Source organism: Bos mutus, chromosome 2 (genome assembly GCF_027580195.1).
Source record: "Bos mutus isolate GX-2022 chromosome 2, NWIPB_WYAK_1.1, whole genome shotgun sequence".
Classification (NCBI taxonomy): domain Eukaryota; kingdom Metazoa; phylum Chordata; class Mammalia; order Artiodactyla; family Bovidae; genus Bos; species Bos mutus.
Genome location: NC_091618.1, coordinates 55,198,254 through 55,222,789, shown reverse-complemented (window position 1 = coordinate 55,222,789; position 24,536 = coordinate 55,198,254). Strand labels below are relative to the sequence as shown.

Here is a 24,536-nt window from a genome sequence, read left to right as displayed (position 1 = left end):
AAAGTAAATTATTTTTTCTATTTTCCAATAACCATCATTTTCCTTGATCTTGGAATCACTCAAAGCCTAGCCACTGAGTCCTGTATAAACCAATGCTTTGTCTCAAGATGTGGAGAAAGATAAAATACTGATACCTGCACAAAGGTACTAGCTTGATTATATTTACAATTATGAGATACCGCAAATTTAAGAATGCCAATTTTTGCTCATCACTGAGTATTTATTATATATAACAAATACATGGGAAAGAAAAAACTATATTGTGTGATATAAATAGTTTATTTACATTACAGAAAAAACATCAAGACAATGTATACTATTTCAAATATATCCATACATAATCAAATATAGCTGTAGTACATGTTTTCATTGGTGTAGATTACCACAAATGCAAGGCAACATGTGTAGATCTCTTGTCTTATTCTTTTGTCTATAATACTGTATTGTGTAGTCCAAGCTTTCGGTAGTCCAGCCACTGTGCAACATGCTCCCTTTAGATTAACCTCGTGGATGCTCTTGTTGTGTTGTCTGAACTGTAGTGCCCTGTATTTTGCTTCTGTCTGTGAATTCTGTTGCTTCGGGGGCATTTCCTAGAAGGTTGGAAAGTTTACAAATCTTAGTCCAGTATCTGAAGTCCAGTCCCACAAAAACAGAGTGAAGTTGTAGATTAAGCAAATTATTAAAATATTTCAGATGTAAGAATTTATTATTAGCAGAAGCTGCAATTATTTTGGAAAAGGTTTTTGGTTTTGTTTGTTTTTGCTTCTCCTTGCAGTTGTCTTTAAGCGTCTATTAAGGAGAACTAAAGAACAGACATGGAAGTTCAAGAGGAATACATTTACCTAGTCCTTAACTGCTTACTCATTAAGGCAGAAAGAATGACTGAGCACAGTGCAATCAAGCAAGTGTGAGCCCATCTAACCTCACGTTGAAGGTCTTCAATAACTTTATATTTTAAACGTCCCAAGGGTGAATGTTATATTGACATTTCAATGCTAAAAGTTTAAATCTTATCAAACCAGAGAATGAGCCAACTGTTAATATAGGATCTGTAATGAAAAGGGATATTGTTTTGGTTCAGCCTAACATCATTTTTGTATGTGAATAGTATAAGCTAGAGATATAAATTGGTACCGATTATTTAGTTTCTATAAAAAGCTAATACTCAAATTATTTAAAGAGCTCTGATCTTTTATGATAAAGCAATGCTTTGATGATATAAATAAACATAATATAGAGTTCATATAAAATCCTATTATAATAGCCTATAGAGTATCAGAAAATGCATATTCATATATATGTTCATATATGAATAAATGTATGTAGTATATAGATATATGATTTTGGGGGGGAAGTAGATCTGTCAAAATGAACATGGAGCTGGAAGCCACATTCCTCAAAAGTAAAAAGAAGATAGATTTTGTTTTCACATGGAAGGTGAAAACAGATATGTGGCTTAAAAAGTAGCCAGCCTAATGTGGGGCTCAATTTAGGTTGTCTTGAATAGCAGAATACAAACATCATGACCAGTGAAAGGGGCAGTATGAGTGATAATGAAATGCACAAGCTCTGGTATTAGGCGACCTAGACTTCATTTCTGCCCTGATTGCTCACCTGTGTACACTCAGCAACATGCTGACTTCTCATACCTCAGAGTGCCTGTCTTTAAAATGGGGATAATTTTTCCCTCTTCATACAGTTTTCATATGTATATTCATTTGTGTGTGTGTGTGTGTGTGTGTATACATATATGACACACACACAGACACACACATAGAGATACACAATTTCTGGGGAGATAAGGACCCTATGTATCCCAGTTGTTTTTATTATGTATGGAAATGAAACTGTGACTAATAAGACTTTTTTTTTTTTTTTTGCTTTCTCAATGGCTCAAATTTTATTTTATTTTATTATTTTTTTAAATTTTATTTTATTTTTAAACTTTACATAATTGTATTAGTTTAAACATCTGCTCAAGCATTGAAAGTTCTGCATTTTTGTTAGTACATGAAGTAGCAAATCAAATTGTTGAGATTAGATCTATTACATATGAATTTCATTTTTCATATGCTGATATTGCTTAGATATTAGAAGGCTCAAGACCCTTGGAGTAATATGGCACAGCTTCCTGTGTTTTAGATGCTATTCTATCTTCTCTTTTACACTTAGTGTTTTTGGTTTAAGTTATTTTTACACTCCCCAGAATCTATTTTAATGTAATCCATTGACTCACTTGGCATCTAAATATGAGAGTCGAGTTGATGAACTCAACTCGGTTTTGAGTAGCACAGAGCTCCCGTCGATGATCTTCCCTTAAGCCTTTAGGCCAGGGAAGGATTTATGAACCACATTTTGTCTTTTTCAAGAGCAAATGCCACACTTGTCCTCAAAGAAGATAGCATGATACAGATACTGAGATATATTAGGACTTTTATTTTCTACAGATATGATACTTTTATTTTCTTGTCTTCTGAAAATACTTTTTTGGGAAACATTTTGATTTACTGTAGAGCTGCACAAATGATTGAAAGTCTAAATGCCTTGTGAATTTGGCAGAAACCTTGAAAAACTTCCTTGGAACTCTTCTCTTGAGCAGAGTGAAATCAGATCAGAACAGAATATCTTCAGTAACATTTCTGGTTAGACCAGGACATAAATAATATGCATTTGGTCTGGAATCTATTTCTTGGTTACCATGAATTTACACACTAATGAAGTTAAGCACTTACCCAGCCTCTGTCCTTTACTCCAAGCCCAGTGTCAGAGATTAGTAATTATTCTTTTCTTTTTCTGTTGAAACTGGATGAGATCTCTGTATTTCTCTCAATCCAACTCTCCAGGAAATAATTACTGTTTAATTGTTCTGGGGTTTGATATGAAAGCTTCTTGTGAAATTTGCTGTGTGTTTCCCTGTATCAAAAGTTTTCATGTACTGCAACATGATCATTCTCATTATAATTACTTTCTTTGAATTTTGTGATTAAAGTTATTTTGCTAAGATAAAAATGTATTTGTTGTTTGTATCAAATAAGTTAAAAATGGTTATACCTGAGAGTTATACTTAGAAATATAAGTGCTATAAGAGAGAGCTATAATTTAATATTTTTCTAGGTCTTCTATAAAATCTATTCTGATTTTATTTGGCATGCTGAGATCTTCCCAACCCATGGATTGAATCCGGGTCTTCTGCATTGCAGATGGATTCTTTACTTTCTGAGCCACTAGGGAAGCCTGAGTAAGGAAATGCTGGTCATTTAAACAGTCTGTTAGTAGTCTGACTGAAGACTGAGTTTTTATAGTTAAAAGAAAGAGCATATTTAAACAAAGACTGGCATTACACATTAGAAGAGGAAAGAAAAGGCCTTTGCTTAGAAAATAAATAATCCTCATCAAAATGCAAAAATAAGGAAAATAATTTGTACCACTCCAGCATGAAAGTCATTGTCTTTCCATTTGGTTATTCAAATGTTATGATGAAGAAATAGGACTCCAGAGAATGGATGGTTGCGGAGTCCACAAAGGGACTTGAAATTAGAGTGATCTGACTCAGACAAGGAGGAATGATGTATTCCTTTATGTGGGTGACCACTGAGTATAGTTACTGACCTTGTGATGCAAAGAACCACCACACAGATGACGGCAATCTGAATCGTTCCAATCACAGCTGCAATTAAGACGTACTGAAATCGGACAGGGCCAGGAACAACATACAGTACACTGTAATCCTTTTTTTCACAGTGTTGTCCAGTATAACCAGCATCACACCTGGAATAAATGATAGCGTCCAGTTACCTAAAGCTGCTGTACTCATTTTCATAGTTCGCCTATGGCCATTTCTCTTCATTTTGAAATTAGGGCCTTTTGTTTCCTTTTCCTGCTCTTAAAAAAAAAAAAGATAGTACTTTTTAGATTTGTTTCTCAAATACTTATTTTCAATAAGATCTCTTTTTGTTTTTCATTTCAAAGATATATGGTTTCTTTTTATACTTATAATAGTAGAGTTTGAAGATAGGAGGGAGATGATAGAAGTACAGGAATAACTGTTCTTTCTATTTTTTCAGGTGAGCTTTACATTTTATTTAACTTGCTCTTTAATTAACCTAAGTCAACATAATTGCTTGAGAAAAGGTTTGTTTCTGATGACATGAGTATAAAAAATAATGCTATTTATTAATTTTTTGGATAAAGCATTCTCTATGCAACAGTTAGAATGTGTTAAAAAATGTTAGGGCCAGAGGTACAGCAAGACTTATTTCTTTAATTTACTGGTCATAAAGTTGTCCGCTTATGTTAGAGAGTCAAATTTCAGTAGTAAAAAGGTAATTACAATGTAGGCAATAAGGTTTAGCAAAACAAGCCCATGTGTATTCATCTGAGAATGAAGACTGCCTCTCTGTCACTCAGTCCTTATCAGAAAGCTCAGATAGATAGTGTTAGAATTAGCAATTGACCATGAAATGAGGAAACAGCTCACACGAGAATAACACTAGTGGGGATCAACTTGTCATTGACTTTGTGCAACTATTTTAGAACCTCACTTCGAATGTTTCATAACTATATCCTAGGATCTTTGGTTTCTGCATCAGAAGGGTTTAATACTGACAACTCTGCTGGGAATGACAGAGCAGCGGGAGCAACTTCTCAGTCGGCCTGGCTCTACTGGAAGGCAGGTGCTTGTGTGTTCAGTGACGGAAAACATGAAAGGAAGACAGATCTTGAGAAAGAGAGAGAGAGAGGAAGGAAGGAAGAAAGAAGGATAAGATGAAGAAAAAGAAGGAAGGGAAAAAGATGAAAAGGGAAGGGGGAGAAGGGAGGGAAGAGAAAAAGAGAGCGATAATCCTTTCCCTGTATAGCAATATGCAAACTATTTCACCATTTGCCACTTGTATATGCCATTATTTTGGAAAAGATGACCTACCCAAAGCAACCATGTTATCTTACGTAGAGTAAGGCCTCATTCAGTCATTTGAGAAATATTTGTCAAGTCTCTAATCTGTGCCAAGCACTGCTCTGCATCCATGGTAAAGAGTAGTGAATGAACCAGAGGAGGCCGTGTCTTTAAGGAACTCGGAATGCCCAAGATACAATTTAAAATTCTACCAGCAGAGTGTATATAATGATGTGTTACATAGTACTTGGGTATGGAAGGTACACAGATATTGTTTTCTTGTGTGTGTGTATGTGTGTAGGAGAGGCAGAGAAAAGTGTGGCTGCTGATCACCCACTCAGGCAGAATGCCATCCAGAATTTAGTTTCTATATTTTTACTTTATGCGTGTAAAAGTTAAAGGGTGAAAACCTTACCTGCAAGATGGCTCCTGCATATTGATAGAATGTTCACATTTCCCGTGCATGCAGAAGCCATTGTAGTGTTCTGGGCACGGTATGTGGTGTTCTCTGGCACTTTCTTCTAATTTGTTAGCATTCTCTGTGAATACAGATAAAAGCAACATCCCCTGTAAATACTTTCTTAGCCTGGTAAGATCAACCAGGATATTAAGAAGCAAAGCTACAGTAGACAAAAAATATTTAAAAGGGCAAGAATTAAAAGGCCATGCTTCAGAAGAAAGACGGAGAAAGAACTGAAAGACAGATGTCTTTACAATTGTGTTTAGAGATGAAACTGCAAAATTACCCAGTGCTTTTCATGCTTTTATGTAATTTCCTACATCTTTAAGAGCCAGTAATGTTTCTATGAGTTGTCAGACAGCTTTAACTTTCCTTGTGTAGAGACAATACATTGATCATAAAATAATTCAGGAAGAAATATCCTATTTTGTAAATTTCAAAACCCCGCATAATGTCCGTAAAAGTAAATTGCTGCAGTGCCTTGACACTCTCTCCATGTGGGAGCTTAAAAGTTAAAATATGGCTGTGTTCAATTGTTAAACAGAAGTTTTCCAAACCAAATGCAAATTTCAACATATGTATTCTTTCAGGCTTTTTTCATCTACAGTGAACATGAATTTTCCTAGCACCTGCACATTTTCTTATTGCCTAAATAATGCTATTGAAAGAGCAAATGTTATTTCAGAATCACTTATGTAGATCCTAACACAGTATTTCTAAATGCTGTGAGTATATTCTAATTCATAATATTTGGCCTATGTTTGCAATGTCATGTGAAATTTAAACTTACGATAAAGAAAAAACATGTTCTAAAATGAACCCTTTCCTCCGTCATTAAGCCTTGTTTTCTCATATTTCTATAAAGATAGTAAATATTTTTCCTGACCTTTGTTAGTTTAAACATTTGCTTCCTGTTGGTAATACCGTCTCTAAGCAGTCTTTTGATGCTTTATATATTCATTTTATAATGTAAAGTTTTGCCTTTTTTGAGTTTCTTCTATAACCTGAGACCTGATATACTTTAAGATCCTTGTCTAAAGTATGAGAAACGTAAGTCTCTTGACTTTTCCCTTCCCTGGTGGTCCAGTGGTTGAGACTCCAAGCTTCCAATGCAAGGGGCACAGGTTTGATCCCTGTTTAGGGAGCTAAGATCCCACATGCCATGTTGCATGGCCCCCAAAGTATAAAAATAATAATGCTTTTCACCAGGACCACAGTAATTGGTCAGCAGTATGGGTTTTTCCAGCGATGGAAGACTGAGAATAAATTACTATTTTTATGAAATAGATTATCTCCTACCATTTCTATATAGGGGTATAGCTTTTCTCTTATTATAGTGCATTCTTATAATTTTTTACTGTCCATCATGTGTGCGTGCTAGGTCACTTCAGTTGAATCTTGACTCTTTGTGACCCCATGAACCTGCCAGGCTCCTCTGTCCATGGGATTCTCCAGGCAAGAACACTGGAGTGGGTTGCTGTTTCCTCCTCCAAGGAATCTTCATAACTTTGAGATCAAACCTGGGTCTCCTGCAGCTCCTGCACTGCAGGCATATTCTTTACCACTGAGCCACTGGGGAAGCCCCTTACTGTCCATCATAGAGGATGACTATATTCATCGTGAGAAAAAAAAATGTACCTTAAGTATTAGTGAAGTAGACAAATGTATTATTTATGTTTAAGCAGAGCTATAAAATACCTTTAAATTTTAATACCTAGGTTATCATCTGAAAAATATTAAAGTTTGAAGTAAATTGTTAAATATGTTATGTGCTTTCTTGTATAGGGATATTTATGAACATAGGTATAAGGGTAATATTTCAAATTGCATACACAAAGAATGCCGAAGAGACTGGCGATGGCATTTTAGACATTCCTTTGTTTTACATCTGTGTCTCTTTACCTATTTAGGTGATCTTTTGTTTGCATTGTAATATTTCTACTTTGATAATTACTATTAAACTGCAAGGACCACTTTCATAGAAAAGACACATATAGAAATTTCTCTTTTGGTTTCTTCCATTCTTCTAAGTTCCCGTGGTGTTTTTGGTAACAAATAGTGCCTGCAGGAAGCAAACAACACCCAAACTGAAATGGATAGTGTGGAGTCAGATTTCCAACATGGGAGTATGTGACCAAAATGGAAGCAGGATGACAGCAGAATTTGGATACATCTTGAGAGGGCTTGTGGTCATTCATGAAGCCATGAAGACTGGACTCATCCTGTGCCTTGGCCAGGAGGCTATAAGCCAGAGTGGACAAACTGCACACCTGCTGCTGAAAGATGACTTTAGCAGTGGGGTTTGCCAGCCTCACTGCTGATGTAATGAACCAGCACTGATTTACACTCTTATTTCTGGATCTTCTCCCCATAACAAACTATTCAACATTCTATTTAGTGTTCGTTAGTAACTCTTCAGTGCTTCTGCATACCTGCATGTAGGGGAATTTTCTGTAACTTCCCTACATTTCACGTATATACTGTGATTTCAGTCGTAGTCTTATTCAAACACATCTTATTAGGGCTATTTTTTTTTCTGTCAGTTACAAAAGTAGATGAAGAAAAGAAGATCAAGATTTTCTTAACTCAGATTCATTTTTAAGGCTATTTTATTTTTAACACTGTCCCTCACCCCATACTGTTTTTTGTTTTTTTTGTTTTTTTTTTTCTGAATTTGTACCATGTCCACAATTAAGAACTGAAGTTTAAGGGCAAAATGAGAGCTTGTCTGAGTGGTACTGTTGCCTTAGTGTAGCTAGAGCTGGATGTTTTCACAAAGTTCATTATCCAGACAGGATGATCAAGTGGGAGGGGAATAGTCTCCATCATAAAATCTGCTAATTAGTTTACACCATTCCTTATGAGCTTGGAGTGCTCCGTTATGCTGCTCACAGGATACTGTCAAATAAGAAAGTTAGATTGAAAATAAATGAGTAGAAGAAATGATCCCTGGGCAAGAAAATGAGGAATCATCAATATATGTCAACAAATTTATAGTCAACCCAAACAAGCAAACCAGTTGATTGAAAACCTGAATATATAACCACTTCTAGTAATGCAATAGACATGTTTCAGAAATGAGATTTGAGTGTATTAAGAAGAGTAGAAACACAGAAATCTAATATACAAACCAAATGTGTGTATGAACCATAGTGGGTATTTGTGATCCTGATGTTTATGCATAGATACTGAAGCAATAACAAAGCATTTAAAGATTTTAAATCATAGAAAAATGATACTTTGGAAGTCTGTATGTTTTCTCCAGTGGTTGATGATTTACATATCAACTTCTCTCTTCTCTGTTTAAAGAGATTTAATGTAAGGGTTGTGATCCTTCTTCTAAGAGAGTGAGTGATGATGCTAGAAACTTTTCGTATCTTTGTTTAAAATCTTTGTCCAGTTTCCTGTTTTAAATGTTTACAGATGGTTTGCTCTGAATGAGATCCTGACTTCTTAAAGGAACAGTTTCTGGTATAATCTGAGTTACTTGCAGCAGAACTCATAGGGCTGCATGCCCATTGCTAGTCAGCATTCCAGTCAAGAGCTATAGAAGTAGGCTGCTTTAAAACACAGCTATATGTATGGTTTCTGTCCTGGTGCTTTCAGGGAAAGAGACATGGCAAGCTGAAGAGACAGAAGAAATGGTGAATGGCAAAACCTTGCTTTAATCACAAGTCTAGTAAGATAAGTTGACAGAAAGTGGACAATGCCAGGCATAGCAATTCAGAGACTTAAATCAGTACAGCCCAGAGTAGGGTGTGTGTATGTGTGTGTTTCTCATTACCCCTACTTTCTTCCCCCAAAGTTAGAAACAAGACGTCATTCAGGAATTAATCTGTCAAAGCAAGACATTTATCTACTGAAGCAGAAATGTGACTGTAAAATTCAACTAAAACTATCCCTATATCTGAAGGAAGGATGATTCCCTTAGGATAAGGATTCAGTTCAGTTCAGTCACTCAGTCATGTCCGACTCTTTGCGACCCCATGAACCGCAGCATGCCAGGCCTCCCTCCATCACCAACTCCCGGAGTCCATCCAAACCCATGTCCATCGAGTCAGTGATGCCATCCAACCACCTCATTCTCTGTCGTCCCCTTCTCCTCCTGCCCTCAATCTTTCCCAGCATCAGGGTCTTTTCAAATAATTTGGCTCTTTTCATGAGGTGGCCAAAGTACTGGAGTTTCAGCTTCAACATCAATCCTTCCAATGAACACCCAGGACTGATCTCCTTAAGAATGGACTGGTTGGATCTCCTTGCAGTCCAAGGGACTCTCAAGAGTCTTCTCCAACACCACAGTTCAAAAGCATCAGTTCTTCGGCGTTCAGCTTTCTTTATTGTCCAACTCTCACATCCATACCTGACCACTGGAAAAACCATAGCCTTGACTAGATGGACCTTTGTTGGCAAAGTAATGTCTCTGCTTTTTAATATGCTGTCTAGGTTGGTCATAACTTTCCTTCCAAGGAGTAAGCATCTTTTAATTTCATGGCTGCAATCACCATCTGCAGTGATTTTGGAGCCCAGAAAAATAAAGTCTGACACTGTTTCCACTGTTTCCCCATCTATTTGCCATGAAGTGATGGGACCAGATGCCATGATCTTAGTCTTCTGAATGTTGAGCTTTAAGCCAACTTTTTCACTCTCCTCTTTCACTTTCATCAAGAGGCTCTTCAGTTCTTCTTCACTTTCTGCCATAAGGGTGGTATTATCTGCATATCTGAGGTTACTGATAAGGGTTAGAGCTTGGCAAAAGACGCATCTGAATGTCATGTTGTGTCATCTGTTCCAGTGCTCTCCAGGCTTCTGGGCCCTGAGAAGGCAACTTTAACTAGTAAACCCAGAGTCCCCAGCTGCAGATATGGTTGCACTAGACTGTTAGTGTCTGATGCTATGAAATATTCACTTAGTCAACAACCCAGTTCTCTTGTTTTGATGTTCTGCTTCCTAAATAGTCTTAAAATAACTGGACATTTATGCAGCCTACACATTGGGAATGCCTTTGACACTACCACCTGGCCATCTTATCCATTTGACAGTTATATATTTCATTGGAGTGAACTGATTGGTTCTGAGTTTCCATGCATGTTAGGGGCACAAGTCACCTTTCTTCAACCTACTGAATTCTGAGGGTTTGTAAGATCAAATTTCTGCACCTAGAGGCTAAAGGACCAGACCCTATCCATGGTGCATCATAGTCTGGGAGGACTTTGCGGGCTGGTAAGATGATATCTGTCTGGAGATATTCCCGTTTTGCTTTAATCAGGACTTTTAAAAAAATATATAATTTTTAAAATTTATTTTTGGCTGTACTAGGTCTTTGTGGCTGCACAGGCATTGCTCTAGTTGTGGCGAGCAGGGGCTACCCCCTAGTTGCAGTGTGCAGGCTTCTCACTGCAGTGGCTTCTGTTGTTTCAGAGCACTGGTTCTAGGTGTGCGAGCTTCAGTAGTTGAAGTTCCCAGGTTCTAGAGCACAGGCTCAGTAGTTGTGAAGCACTGGCTTTGTGCTCCAAGGCATGTGGGATCTCCCTGGATGGGATTGAGCCCATGTCTCTTGCTTTGGCAGGAGGATTCTTTACCACTGAGCCACGAGGGAAGCCTCAGGACTTTCTTTAGAATATGTCTACAAAGCTTTTCGGAGAAGGCAATGGCACCCCACTCCAGTACTCTTGCCTGGAAAATCCCATGGACGTAGGAGCCTGGTAGGCTGCAGTCCATGGGGTCGCTAAGAGTCGGACATGACTGAGCGACTTCACTTTGACTTTTCACTTTCATGCATTGGAGAAGGAAATGGCAACCCACTCCAGTGTTTTTGCCTGGAGAATCCCAGGGACAGGGGAGCCTGGTGGGCTGCTGTCTATGGGGTCGCACAGAGTCGGACACAACTGAAGCGACTTAGCAGCAGCAGTAGCAGCACAAAGCTTTTAGGCTCTAGATTCCTTAGGAGGAGTCTGATTCTGTGTAAGGCTTTTGAGTAAGTTGGAAAAATCCTAAACTAGAGATATCACCAGAATTTAGAGGATACTTTAGGGAGGCAGATTTCCATTGTACATTTTTAAGCAACCAGAGCTGTTCAATAGGGGAAATGAATTAAAGAGTGAAGTGGTGAGTTTGTGTGAAAGTTTTCAGATGTGTTACTATTTCTCAGATATTATAGGGTGTTAACTGTAGATTGGATTGTTTCAGAACTCTAGGTTCTTTGACTTTTAAGAGTAATATTTATTTGTATTGTGAATATTTACTTGCAATAAATTACTAATATTAATATTTCTTGAAAAATATTATTTTTGATATCCTAGGAAAAGGAAGTAGAGAAATAAGGACATTATTTAGATAAGAAAATCACTTTGCTTAAATTATGGGGACATTTTGCTGTTTTAAAGGGTGCAAAATATCTTAAATATTTACCATGTCTGTAATTCAGACATTCTAGCATAAAGTGATCTTCACCATGCATTGTCTTCCTTGTGGGGAGCAAAATGTGGATCTTACTTCAGTTTTTAACATCACAAATTATCTTGACAAGTGGATGCTTGCGAATTGTACAATGTGTATTATCTTCTCAAGTCTCTTTTCCTGTGGGTACACAAAATGTGCCGCATTTTTCAAGAAAAATGGAATTTCCATTTTGGGTGTCTTTATTTATTACTTTTACTTTTCATGTTTATAACAGTCCAAGGAAACCCTAGCACTGAGATAGTCCTATACTTACACACCTGTTTTGATTACTTGATTTTATTCTTCTCTTGCTTACTACCCTATTGCTAAAGAAGTTTGAAAACAGTTTTATTTAACCAACTAGAAAAATAAAAACTATCTTTTTTTTCCCATTATATTTATATTGTGCCCAGGACAGGAAACAAATTATGAATTTAGAAGTAAAGGCATGATGGTCCCCTTGTTGATTAGAGTTGGTTTCAAAGAAGATATACAATTCTTATGATTTCCTGTCCTTATCTTATCAGGTATAAACATATGAGGTGGCAGTAAAACCTCATATCTAGCTTGAATTGCAATCGAACTTTTTTAAAGACCAGAAAACATTCCAATTGAATGGATTCTGAATGTAATGCAATCTGAGTTCTTGCAACTTAACAAATTCTATAATAGCCTCACCTGCTGTCATAGTTTCTTCAAGGCACAGATGAGTAGATGAGAAGAGTCTCTCCTTTTTTAAGCCTCTAGGACACTCAAATGAAAATGCTCGCTAAAAGTGACAGGTTAGCACAAGGGACATGGAGGCATGTAAGGACACAATCAATTCTAAAGTTTTGTCAAGAGCAGAGGCCCAGTCTAGGAATAACAGTATTATCAGTTATTTCATCTGTTAAAGATTTAGAAAAAATAACCTCAAAACAGAGATCAGGTCTTTCAAGTGCTACATTTATTCTACAAGTTGAATATTATCCTATTTTTTCAGAAGAGTAATTGAAAATATTTTGATCCTAAAATTTGCTAATGAAGCAAAAATATGAGTTGGGAGCAGGATGGATGGGGATGTAGAGAAATTCTTTCTGATTGTACTGTTGATCAGGCACTAATATAAAATGTGAAATGTGATTATCTACATCATCACTTGGATATATAAATATTCTTATTGGACATAAAATGAAAATGGAAGAAAACTAATTTTCATGTCACTAGATTCTCAGGCAAGACCCTTAATGGCATTATTCAAGAATTGCTTGAATTTAAATTGGAAAAAGTATCAGTGTCTGAAATAGACATAGTAATTTGGGGACTGGAGTGAATGAAATGGAACAATACTGGATGCTTATTTTCATGGGCTTTTATTATCTCAGTTTCTACTGGTAATGTATTTACGTGGAGAAAAGCTGAGAAATCTGTAAAAGCTTGGGAAAGAAACTTGTATATATCATTTTAACTTATGACATCCAAATACAATATTAACACACTTAAGAATTTGACATCACAAATTTCATATTTGTGTCTTGCCAGAAATTCTCGACCTCTAAGATAAAAAAGGAAAAATAAAAGTTGTTTGTTATTGAGAGAAAAATAAGCAGATCTTTAGCCATTTCTCTGTCTCCTGCCTTAAAAATGCCCTGCATGGCTTTAGATGGCAGAGCCCTCCAGAGAGTGAAGAGTGCATGCTACTGGGGGAACTGCACTCTGCTGTAATGGTCCTTTACAAACTTCACCATTCAGTCAAAAGCCTATTAACGCTCAGCAAGTGGGTAACTCCTATAGGTTTAGAGGATTAAGCTTGAAGACCTTTTAAAAATATAGTATTTTATGGAACTTCCAATGTCTTTGACAACACTTCATAAACATCAGGCCTTGGAAAGAGGCAGGGATCTATGGTTCATTAGTCTCTCAGGAGTCCAGAGCTGGAGTTGCCTTAAGCTTATCTGGGGCAATTTGTTACAGCTCTCCCCACTGAGCTCTTGCTGCAGCAACAATGTTCTCTTCCAGGACAAAGTTTACTGTAAACCTCAGAGAAAGAAAGAATCCTGGGAAGCTATTTTATGTCATGTATACTCTCCTCCCCCTTTTCTTTTGTCTTGAACTAAACCTATGCATTTCTGGCCAAATTTATTGGCTCAGTGGCTAATCTGGGTGTCCTTTCTTAGGGAGCTTCTTGGGTGATAATGTTGAAATGACAACACAAGTAACAGAGGGCTCAGATCCTATCCACTTTTGCCTTTTGGGCTATGTGAATCAAGCTCTTTTTTTTCCTTTACGGGCTGCATATACAGCAATGGATGAATAGTTGAGATAAACCTTCTCAGGTGACACCTTTGTTTTCCTGTGTGACTCTGAAATTATTAGCCAACAGAGAATGAGGAGGATTTAGCTTTCACTGAGACATCAGAAATTTTTAAAGATTTTAATAATGTAGATAAGGACCAAAAAATTGGTAATGTATTATATGAACATTTACTGAAATAGCAGAAAATTGTAAGGATTTTGATAATGTAGATAAGGACCAAAAATTGCTAATGTATTAAATCAATGTTTCTTAAATACCTACTATGTGTCTGGCACTGTGCTATGTACTATGTGTAATATATATCTATTGGTCATTTCCAGATGATTTTGCTTGTTGTTTTCTAAACACAGACAAGAAAACAGATTCCCCTGACAGGATGATACTAAGTATATCTACAATTCCTGGAGAATCTACAACATGCCTGCTGCTGCTGCTGCTAAGTCGCTTCAGTCGTGTCCGACTCTATGCGACCCCATAGATGGCAGCCCACCAGGCTTCCCCGTCCCTGGGATTCTCCAGGCAAGAACAATGGAGTGGGTTGCCATTTCCTTCTCCAATGCATGAAAGTGAAAAGTGAAAGTGAAGTCGCTCAGTCGTGTCCGACTCTAGCGACCCCACAGACTGCAGCCTACCAGGCTCCTCCATCCATGGGATTTTCCAGGCAAGAGTACTGGAGTGGGGTGCCACTGCCTTCTCCGACAACATGCCTAGCATTGTGTTAATACTTAACATGACAAAAATATGTTCCTTAATACAGCCCTTCAAAGCAGATTTATAAAAATCTTATTTTATACAGATGATGAAAGTGAAAGTGAAGTAGCTCAGTCGTGTCCAACTCTTTGCTATCCTGTGGACTGTAGCCTACCAGGCTCCTCCCTCCATGGGATTCTCCAGGCAAGAATACTGGAGTGGGTTGCCATTTCATTACTTGTCTTAGAAATTTACACAATTGATAAGCAGAATTGGCATCAAAACTAGGGCTCTTTCCAGTATACCATGCAGACTATGCATTTAAGAACTTATTAAAATACAGGACAACATCTGGCTTCCATATCTTATTTACCATTTGCTTTTTATAACTCCTGACTCTTTACCTCACCTCGATCCCATTGATGCTCTGAAAAGCAATCTTTTCTTTTTCTTCCTTCTACCTTGGGAGAGATTTCTTGTCCAGGGCCAACCTATCATGCATTCCAACCTCTCCATCCCCCTCAAGTGTTCTCTCCATCAATTATTTCCTTTCTCTCCAATATCTTTAACTTATCTTTACTCTTTGCTCCCAGCCATCAGTATTTAAATATTTTCAAGTATCTTCCATCTTAAGACAAAAATTCACCAACCTCTCTCAATCCATGTCCCTTGGTAGACCTCTTGTCTCCTTTTCACCCTTTACTGCTGAACTTCTTAAGAGTGCTATCTCTGCTCCCATTCTTTACTTCCTGAGCTAGATCTCACACACTCTTTAACCCACCATGCTCTCTGGTCACCACTTCAGAGAACCTGCTATGACAAGGTCAGCCAACAACATCTTTGTTGCTAAAATTTAGTTATTCTTCTCAGACCTCAACTGTCTCAATCTTTTAGTAGTCAGTAATTTGATACAGCTGACCACTTCTTTCTTTTTGAAGCCTTCTCTTCCCTGGGCTTCCATATCATCTACCTCTTGTTTCTTTTTTTTTTTTTTTGGTTGTTCCTTCATAGCCTATTTTGTGCGCTCTTTGTTTCCAACTAATTCTTAAAGTATTGGTGTTTTTCTAAAGTTCTTTTCTTTTTACACTTTAAATATTCTCAGAGAGGGAGCTCATTCATACTCACCCAAGGCTTCTATTGTAACCTCAATGCCTCTGACTTCCAGATTCTGATTAGCCAGCTCAGAACACCTTTTAATAAATGATCACACTTTCATAGAGTTTCATATCTATGCATTAAAGTACCAAACGTCTCACAGGCATCTCAAACTCATCAGCTTCTCCCACTCCTTCTTCTACTTCTTGGGCAAGGCATATCCATCCACTCATTAACACAAACCAGAAATCTGGGTTTCACTTTCAAATTCTGAATAAATCACCAAGTCCTATAGTGTCTGCTTTTTACGTATCTACCAAGTTCCTTCATTTCCCTACATTTTGGTGGCTATTCTCTAAGATCAAACCATCACTATCAGCTAATCTTCAGTCTTGCCCTCTCTGGGTCAATTTTCCACACTAGAGCCAGAGTGATGCTTCTAGAAGAAAAACATGGATGCATAATGACCCTGCTTAAAAACTCCCAAAGAAACAATTCTTGTTATTCCTCATTACTCCTCCAATGAATTAAATTTTAACATTAATTAGAAGGTTGTTCAAAATCTGTTCCAGCTTTTCCACTCTCACCCCTTGTAATTCTCTTGCATCCTCCTACACTCATTATATGAAATTTCTCTCTGCCCTCTGGAACCTTCCATATGCAGTTTCCTTTATTGGGAATATTCATTTCCTCCTTTTATCATCCATCTATGTAACTCCTACTCATCATTCAGGTCTCATCACTGACATTACATCCTCTGAGGAGCTTCTGTAATCTTCTCCCCTGCCCACTCATTCTGGACTCACTGCCTTCCTTTCTTAAAATCATTCCCCTCTCCTAGTACTTTTCACACCAAATTTTCATTGTCCTTTACTTGTCTGTCTGATGCATGAGTTTAGAAACTCCTTTTTAAAGGCAAGTATTGTTGTCTTGTTTATCTTACTGTTGTGGTCTCCTTGCCTATCACAGACCATAGCACAGGGAAGATGATGAACACATATTTTTTTTTAAGTTACCTTTTGTCTAGGTTATCCCCTTACCACAGTTGCCAGCATAGAGAACCTGCCAGAAACATCCAGAATTTATATCAGTAGAAAAAGAATCTTAACATTGTGACATGGGAATAACTTTTTTTAGGGTGAGAATGGCATCAGAAAATGAGCGGCGAGTGAGAGATGCCTTAGAAAAGAATTTCTGCTGAGAAGTAGGGCTACACACCCTGTAGAAATGCATCAGGAGAAAGGGATGAGGGTCTTTCTTTCTACAGTTCCTGGTGGGACTAGTGGAGGCATGAGTATATCCCCTGGCTTTTAAAATAGTATTCCCTCTGTTAACAAAGGAGGTGTGGTTCTAAACAAAGCATTTATAATCACCTTCATGCAATGACTGAAGGATATGGACAATCTAGTTCTTATGGGTAGAAAAATGGAGTCCATATGTGTGTACTCCCTCAGAAACCACACTGGAACCATGTATGGCCAATTCTGAATTCATAAATTCTAATCTGGTCTCCACAGTCAAAGCTATGGTTTTTCCAGTAGTTATGCACTTGTGAGCATTGGACCATAAAGAAGGATGAGTGCCAAAGAATTGGTGCTTTCTAATCGTGGTGCTGGAGAAGACTCTTGAGAGTCCCCTGGACTGCAAGGAGATCAAACCAGTCAATCCTAAAGGAAGGCAGTCCTGAATATTCTTTGGAAGAACTGATGCTGAAGCTGAAGCCCCAATACTTTAGCCACCTGATGTGAAGAGCTGACTCATTGGAAAAGACCCTGATGCTGGGAAAGATTGAAGGCAAAAGGAGAAGAGGGCGGAGATGAGATGAGATGACATGAGGATGAGATGGTTAGATAGCATCATCAACCCAATTGACATGAATTTGAGCAAACTCTGGGAGAGAGTGAGGGATGGGGGAGCCTGGTGTGCTGCAGTCCGAGGAGTCACAGAGTCAGACATGACTTAGTGACTAAGCAACAATAACAACAATCTGATCATTCACACTGTTATGTACAGTATTATCCAGAAGTGAGAAATGATGGTTGAACTTTTTCAGGATATCAAAAAAGGAAACATTTTAAAAACAAAACACAGACAACTGCATTTCAGAATAAGAACTAAGATTATAAATTAATAAAACATTTTCCTTAGTTGCCTTTTTCTGAATATGACCATGCATTTATTCTCATACTTAAAACTAACAGGTGGTAAACACCAAAACTGTAAGTGCAGATAAACTTAATGATATTGTTATGAATATGGCTAGCAATCAGCTTGGTTTTCTACAAAAGCACTCTGAAAAGAATTGGAGAGCTTTTATAGTTTCTTAAACTAAAGAACAAAGGGTATAGTTTTTATTCTTTAACAGACTTTTGTGAGAGTCTCAGAAGTACTTGAGAAAACACTAGGAATAAATGCAAAATTCTCTATGGAAACAGCTTTATAACTGAACTTCTCTTCTGGAAAAATAAAAGAAATAAATAAGCTCTAAAAATTGTGGGAAAAGCACTTCAAATAGCTAGAAATGTCATATAATATTTAAGTGGAATATTGAAGTTTAATGTTTAATTCTAAACATTAATAACCTGCCTAGCCTAGAAATTGTAGACAACCACAGTGGGGGATATTTATGCAATGCTATATACCTGAACATTTACAGGTATAGAACCTTGGCATTGGCGTGTTACAGCATCTTAGGAGACATCCTGGATACTTTGATACCCTCACAGAAGTGTGTGTATACTTGTGTGTGAGTTTGGTATAAATACAATTCTACTGTGATTTCTCATAAATGACAAAATTTAATGAGTTGGTTAGTGTCCTCAAATTCCTCTTTTAAGGGTAATGTTGCTTGTTCTAAAGCAGATACACCTTAACTGCTTGTCAAAAATAGATTTCCAGGGTTCAGTTGGTCCTGATCAACTGAATCAGAATCACCAGCTGAAGGATCTGAATTTTGTCTTTCAAAAAAGGACCCCAGCAAATTCTGATGTTCAGATGATTTAGATGACAATACTTTTGACATGTCTCATCTTTCTGTCTCTGACCAGCTTGTGCTAGGTTTTCCCACTCCCTGGATCCTGCTTGCTTCCCCTGATAACTACACTGGCACTGGCGCTGCACCACCTTTGTGGCCCCAAGTCTGTCTTGGCTGCTTCACCTGCAGGACTGATCTCAGCCAGCTGCTCCACATCTGGGAGTGTGTGAGCAGTGTCTTTCCCAGTGCTGCTCTGTCCATACCTGCCTTGGATGTGATGAGAAGTCATCAGGGGCCTTCAGCTATCAAGCTTTCCTTGATTTTGGTAGTCAGCCTTACCAACTCATTTTATTTTAGAATGTCTGTGCCTCTTTTGAGAACACAGCACTCAAAGAATAGGCCATGTGTCTGCAAAAAATGCCAGCATCTGTGAGAGACTTCTAAATGTTGTCAATTCCTAGGTATCCTGAGACCAACTCTCACAAATGGCTCTGTTAGGCAGCTAACAGAATAGCAACAAGAATTAATTCCCTGTGTGAAACCAAATGAAGCATTCTCTTGGATACAGAAACAAATAGCCACAGCTGAGAAAAGGTATGGATTATATAAAGAATTGTGATTGGTTTGATTTCCAAGTAGGAATAAAGAAGCTTTGGACAACTGGTGATTTTGTTAGACATTCAGCTCATCTGTAGAAAAGATAAAATTATAAGAGAAGCAATAGAGCAGGAAAGAAGACAGAATAAATGGAAGCAATGTCACCATTTGTGGCTCTATGAAAACGGAGAGAGGTGACGCTGCAACAAACAGCAGGTGTTGACAGCACAAGAATGGGGCAGCCGGGGAGGGAAATCTCTCAAGTTTCTTGGGCTGGGCAAGACAGACACCCTTGCTTCTAAATTACAGGCTTTAAGGACAATGAGCACAACTCTTCAGACCAGTGTTTACCAAGGGGAGCTCTGCTGACACAGTGCTACTTCTGGAGCAGGGTTCATGGAAAAAGGAGTTCTATAGTCAAAGAAGTTTGGGAAAGAGTGGATTAAACACTTATATGTTTTCTTTATGGCTTGTTTTCTGAGTGTCTCAAAGGCTAAACTGCATTGTGAGATGCCTAGAAAGGATACATATTATGGAGTGATCCTAAACTCATCTGTCTAGGAAGCTTCCATCTTCTATTTAGGAACATTTTGTGGGACTATTCCATCAGACTCCATTCTGAGAAACATTGCAATAGACCATAGCATCTCCAAATTTTTCACATTAACACATACATAGAAAAGCATGAGATTTGGTTTAGGCAAATGGAAGATACATCAAGCCTGGGCACTCCAGTCACCACAGCCAACTGACAGCTAAGGTAAATCGATGAGTTTACACACCTGTTATCCATTTAAAGACATGAGAAAACTTTGCAATAGATTATTTCTCCTGGCACAGAGACTATATTATTTACTGTAACAGCTCAAGTGTATAGAACAAAAAGTAGTAAAAGTGGGTGTTCAATCAGCAGAATGAAAAACGAATATGACAGGCATAGGCAATATATTTGGAAGCCACCTGTACCTTAGTGTGGTAGCTTTTAAAAGATTAGTCCCTCTTAATTGTTGCATCAAAGAACCAGCTGCACTTCAGTGCAGACACAGATAGTCCCTACGTTAAGTGACAAGGTAAGGTACAATCTGGTGAAGAACTCTAGTTCACTCAGTAGCATGATATATTCAGTGTGACAGAATTAGATGCAGAGGAGAAAGTCATATTTGCTATGCACTTCAGGCTTATTCAGTGAAAGGCAAAAGGCTGGAGGGCAAAAATGTGTTGCTAACCATAAAAGAAAAGAAAGAGATCTATAAATGACTTGGAAGAGCAAGTGTAGGCAATTGACAGGTTGATGGGTTTGCACATTTCTCCTGTATGATCTCATGGCCCAACAAGGACAGTCAGAAAATTTACAGTATAAATTTAGAGTCATTTATAAATTTGGACTACTGCCATATGTTGGTACCTGACCAAATTAATATAATTGATTCTCATTGAGAATGAGAATCTCTAATTGAGAGCATTAGAAGGTATACTATCTCTTCTAACTGTTCAAGGATAATATAAAATAATTTTAAGAAACAAATGCAATTGATTGCGCTGTATTTCTGAAAGTTGGTTTGACATTTTAAATACACATGTTAGATAAAATTGATATTGAAAAAGTCATGGAGTCAACCCTTAAGACAGAATTTTGTAGTTTTTTCTAAGAAGTAATTTCTGAACATAGCATAGCCTCTGAACAGTTTCATGGTATTTAAAGTTATTCTGTTTTGATGATATTTCTCAATGATGTCTTGGCAACATGTCTATGAATCAAGTATCTTTGTATTTAAGCAGAATAAGATGTCCAGAAAAACATTTACTTTTGTTTAATTGCCAACACTAAAGCCTTTGATTATCTGGCTCACAATAAACTGTGGGAAATTCTTAAACAGATTGGAATATCAGAGAACCTCACATGTCTCCTAAGAAACCTGTATGCAGATCAAGAAGCAACAGTTAGAACCAGACAGGAAAAACTGACTGGTTCAAAATTGGGAAAGTAGCATGACAACAGTGTATATTGTCACCCTGCTTATTTAACTTCTATGCAGAGTACATCATGGGAAATGCTGGACTGGATGAATCACAACCCAGAATCAAGATTGCCAGTAGAAATATCAATAATCTCAGATATGCAGATGACACCACTCGAATGGAAGAAAGTGAAGAGGAATTAAAGAATGTGTTGATGAGGGTGAAAGAGGAGAGTTAAAAAGCTGGCTTGAATCTCAGCATTCAAAAAACTAAGTTCATGGCATTAATCCCATCACTTCATGACAAATAGAAGGGGAAAAAGTGAAAACAGTGACAGATTTTATTTTCTTGGGATCCAAAATCACTGCTGATGGTGACTACAGCCATGAAATTCAAAGAAGCTTACTCAGTGGAAGGAAAGTTATGACAAACCTAAACAGTGTATTAAAAAGCAGAGACATCACTTTGCTGACAAAGGTCCATATAGTCAAAGCCATGGTTTTTCTAATGGTCATGTATGGATGTCAGAGTTGGACCATAAAGAAGGCTGAGTGCCAAAGAATTGACGCTTTAGAACTGTGGTGTTGGAGAAGACTCTTGAGAGTCCCTTGGACTGCAAGGAGAACATACTAGTCAATCCTAAAAGAAATCAGCCCTGAATATTCATTGGAAGGACTGATGTTGAAGTTGACGCTCCAATACTTTGGCCACCTGATGTGAAGAGCCGGCTCATTGGAAAAAACCCTGATGCTGGGAAAGATTGAAGGCAAAAGGAGAAGGGGGCAACAGAAGATGAGATGGTTTAACATCACCAAATCAATGAATCTGAGTAAACTCTGGGAATATTGGAGAACAGAGGAGTCTGACGTGCTGCAGTCCATGGGGTTGCAAAGAGCCAGACATGATTTAGTGACTGAATAGCAACAACAAAGACTGTTATTTAAGGTGGTATTGCTTTCTAAAATAAACCTTTTGATGATTTGATAATCCATCATAGGTTGCTGTGTGGTTTCTCTGTTTAACTTGTTATAGAGACATGAAAATACCAGCGAATAAATCTTTTTCATTGTTCAGTATTATACATTTGTTTTATTGTCAATAAAATCTTACAGCTAATGATTATTTGGTAAAATATTAACCAAATATTTTATTAGTTACTGCATTGGGTTGAATAATGTCCTCCAAAAACTCATGTCTATCTGGAACCTCAGAGTGTAAGCTCACTGGGAAATAATTAGTTCAGATTCTCTCATACTGGATTAGACAGGACCCTAAATCCAAAGACTGGTGTTCTTATAAGATGGTTCTTATAAGAAGACACACAATAGAAGGTCAGGTGAAGGTGGAAGCAGACATTGGAGCCATGCTACTATAAGTCAAGGAATGGAGGGACCACAGAGCTGGCAAAGGCAGAGGAGGGTTCTCTGAGAATTTGGACCAAGTGTGGCCCTACCAGGGCTTTTCAAGTGGCACAAGTGGTAAAGAATCCACCTGTCATTGCAGGAGACATAAGAGACACAAGTTCCAGCCCTGGGTCAGGAAGATCCCCTGGAGGAGGGCATGGCAACCCACTCAAGCATTCTTGCCTGGAGAGCCTATGGACATAGGAGCCTGGTGGGCTATGGTCCACCGGGTCCCAAAGAGTTGGACACAACTGAATGACTTAACATTGTTGTGCACGCACCTGGTGCTACCAACACCTTAGTTTCAGAATTTACCCTCCAAAACTGTGAGATAATACATTTCTGTTAAGTCATTCAGTTTGTGGTAATTTGTTATGGCAGCCTTGGCAAGCTAATAAAACTACCATTTAGCAACCAGACACACTGATAAAATATTTTATCACACTGATAAAATACACTTTTTAATAGTCCATATGGAATTAATGAAAATGAGCTGACAGATTGGGTTCAGCTAGTATGTGACCTGTACAATCTTGGTTTGTGTTTATTTTCCCAGCATAATGACTCACATGCCTCCTTTCACTCTCAAAAGTTTCCTACTTAGGGTGGTAAATTTTATGATCCCCCTAGTTTAGGCTTATGCTGACATATCTATATATCTATGGTTCATTGCATTGAAAACATATAAATTATGTTTTGAAGGTGCTGATGTGTCAAGGTATGGCTATTAGCCACTGTAAAGAAGAATTTTTGAGAAGCTAGGGAAACTTGATGAAAGGGTCTGAATTCATTTTTTTTATTTATTAATTCATCTTATAAGAAAGGCAATTATCTTATTTTGTCATACAGCAAGTGATACCGCATTTTACCTTTATTAGAAAGAAGCAAATGACCAAGAAGCAAACTGACATCAATGACTTTTTCAACGAAATTCCAGGTCACATCTGGAGTGTAATCTCCCACACTATCTCTATCTGCATTTTCAAAATTCCTGAATTATGGATGCTATTGTGCAATTCTGAGCCATTAAGAAAATGCTGGAGTTTGTTTAGCATCTTCTCTTTAAGAAGGATGAGAATTTGAGTACTCCATTAAGAAAATTTGAACATTAAGTGTTCTCATCTTTAAAGCATTATCCTTTGGTTAAGTACAAATGTTTTTAATCTAAGACAATTCATTCCTTAGATATTCTAAATAGCGATGAATTCTCTCTCACTCTCTCCTTCTTTCCAGTTTTGAACAATTGATTTCTCATGATACTTCCTTCATTTCTAGTCAGTGATAACTTTGAGTGCAAAAACTGCTTTAGAAATAGTTAAGGATGAGGTGTGGATCTTAACAGTTTCTTTCCACTTGGACAGTATTTAGGACCTGAAATTAGTTAACTAAATGGTACTTTGTGGTCTCATAGTGTCAGTTTACCTTTTAACAGGTCTGACACCCTCCCAGTGTATAATTTACACTCCCCAAGTACATGGTTAACCACTTAAGAAATCAATAGGGGTTATAAAACATGTACAAATTTGAATTTGAGAGAGTCAAAACCTCATTTATCCATCAGAAATAAAATAGCTGGCACTTAGAATCAGGGCTTACAGGGAACTATTTCTTTTGAAACAGGAAAACCACAAGTGGCTTTATCCAGAGATAAGAGTTGAGTGTGACCTAGGTGATTTAAACACCCCTTCCTTTTGCTGTAGTCAATGCTAACAATATCAACCCACAACTTCTGG

General features: G+C 37.6%; 1 protein-coding gene across 1 annotated transcript in view; it reads right to left on the bottom strand.

The window, feature by feature from the left end:
• Positions 1–214: 214 nt before the first annotated feature.
• TMEFF2 (transmembrane protein with EGF like and two follistatin like domains 2) overlaps positions 215–24,536 on the bottom strand; it is a 283,846-nt gene continuing 259,524 nt past the window's right edge. Inside the window, exons 8-10 of the mRNA XM_070380321.1 lie at positions 5,307–5,430; positions 3,610–3,768; positions 215–590 (exon numbers count right to left, since the gene is read on the bottom strand). Coding sequence (XP_070236422.1) covers positions 494–590; positions 3,610–3,768; positions 5,307–5,430 — 380 coding nt within the window. The 3' untranslated portion in view covers positions 215–493. The remainder of the gene's footprint in view (positions 591–3,609; positions 3,769–5,306; positions 5,431–24,536) is intronic.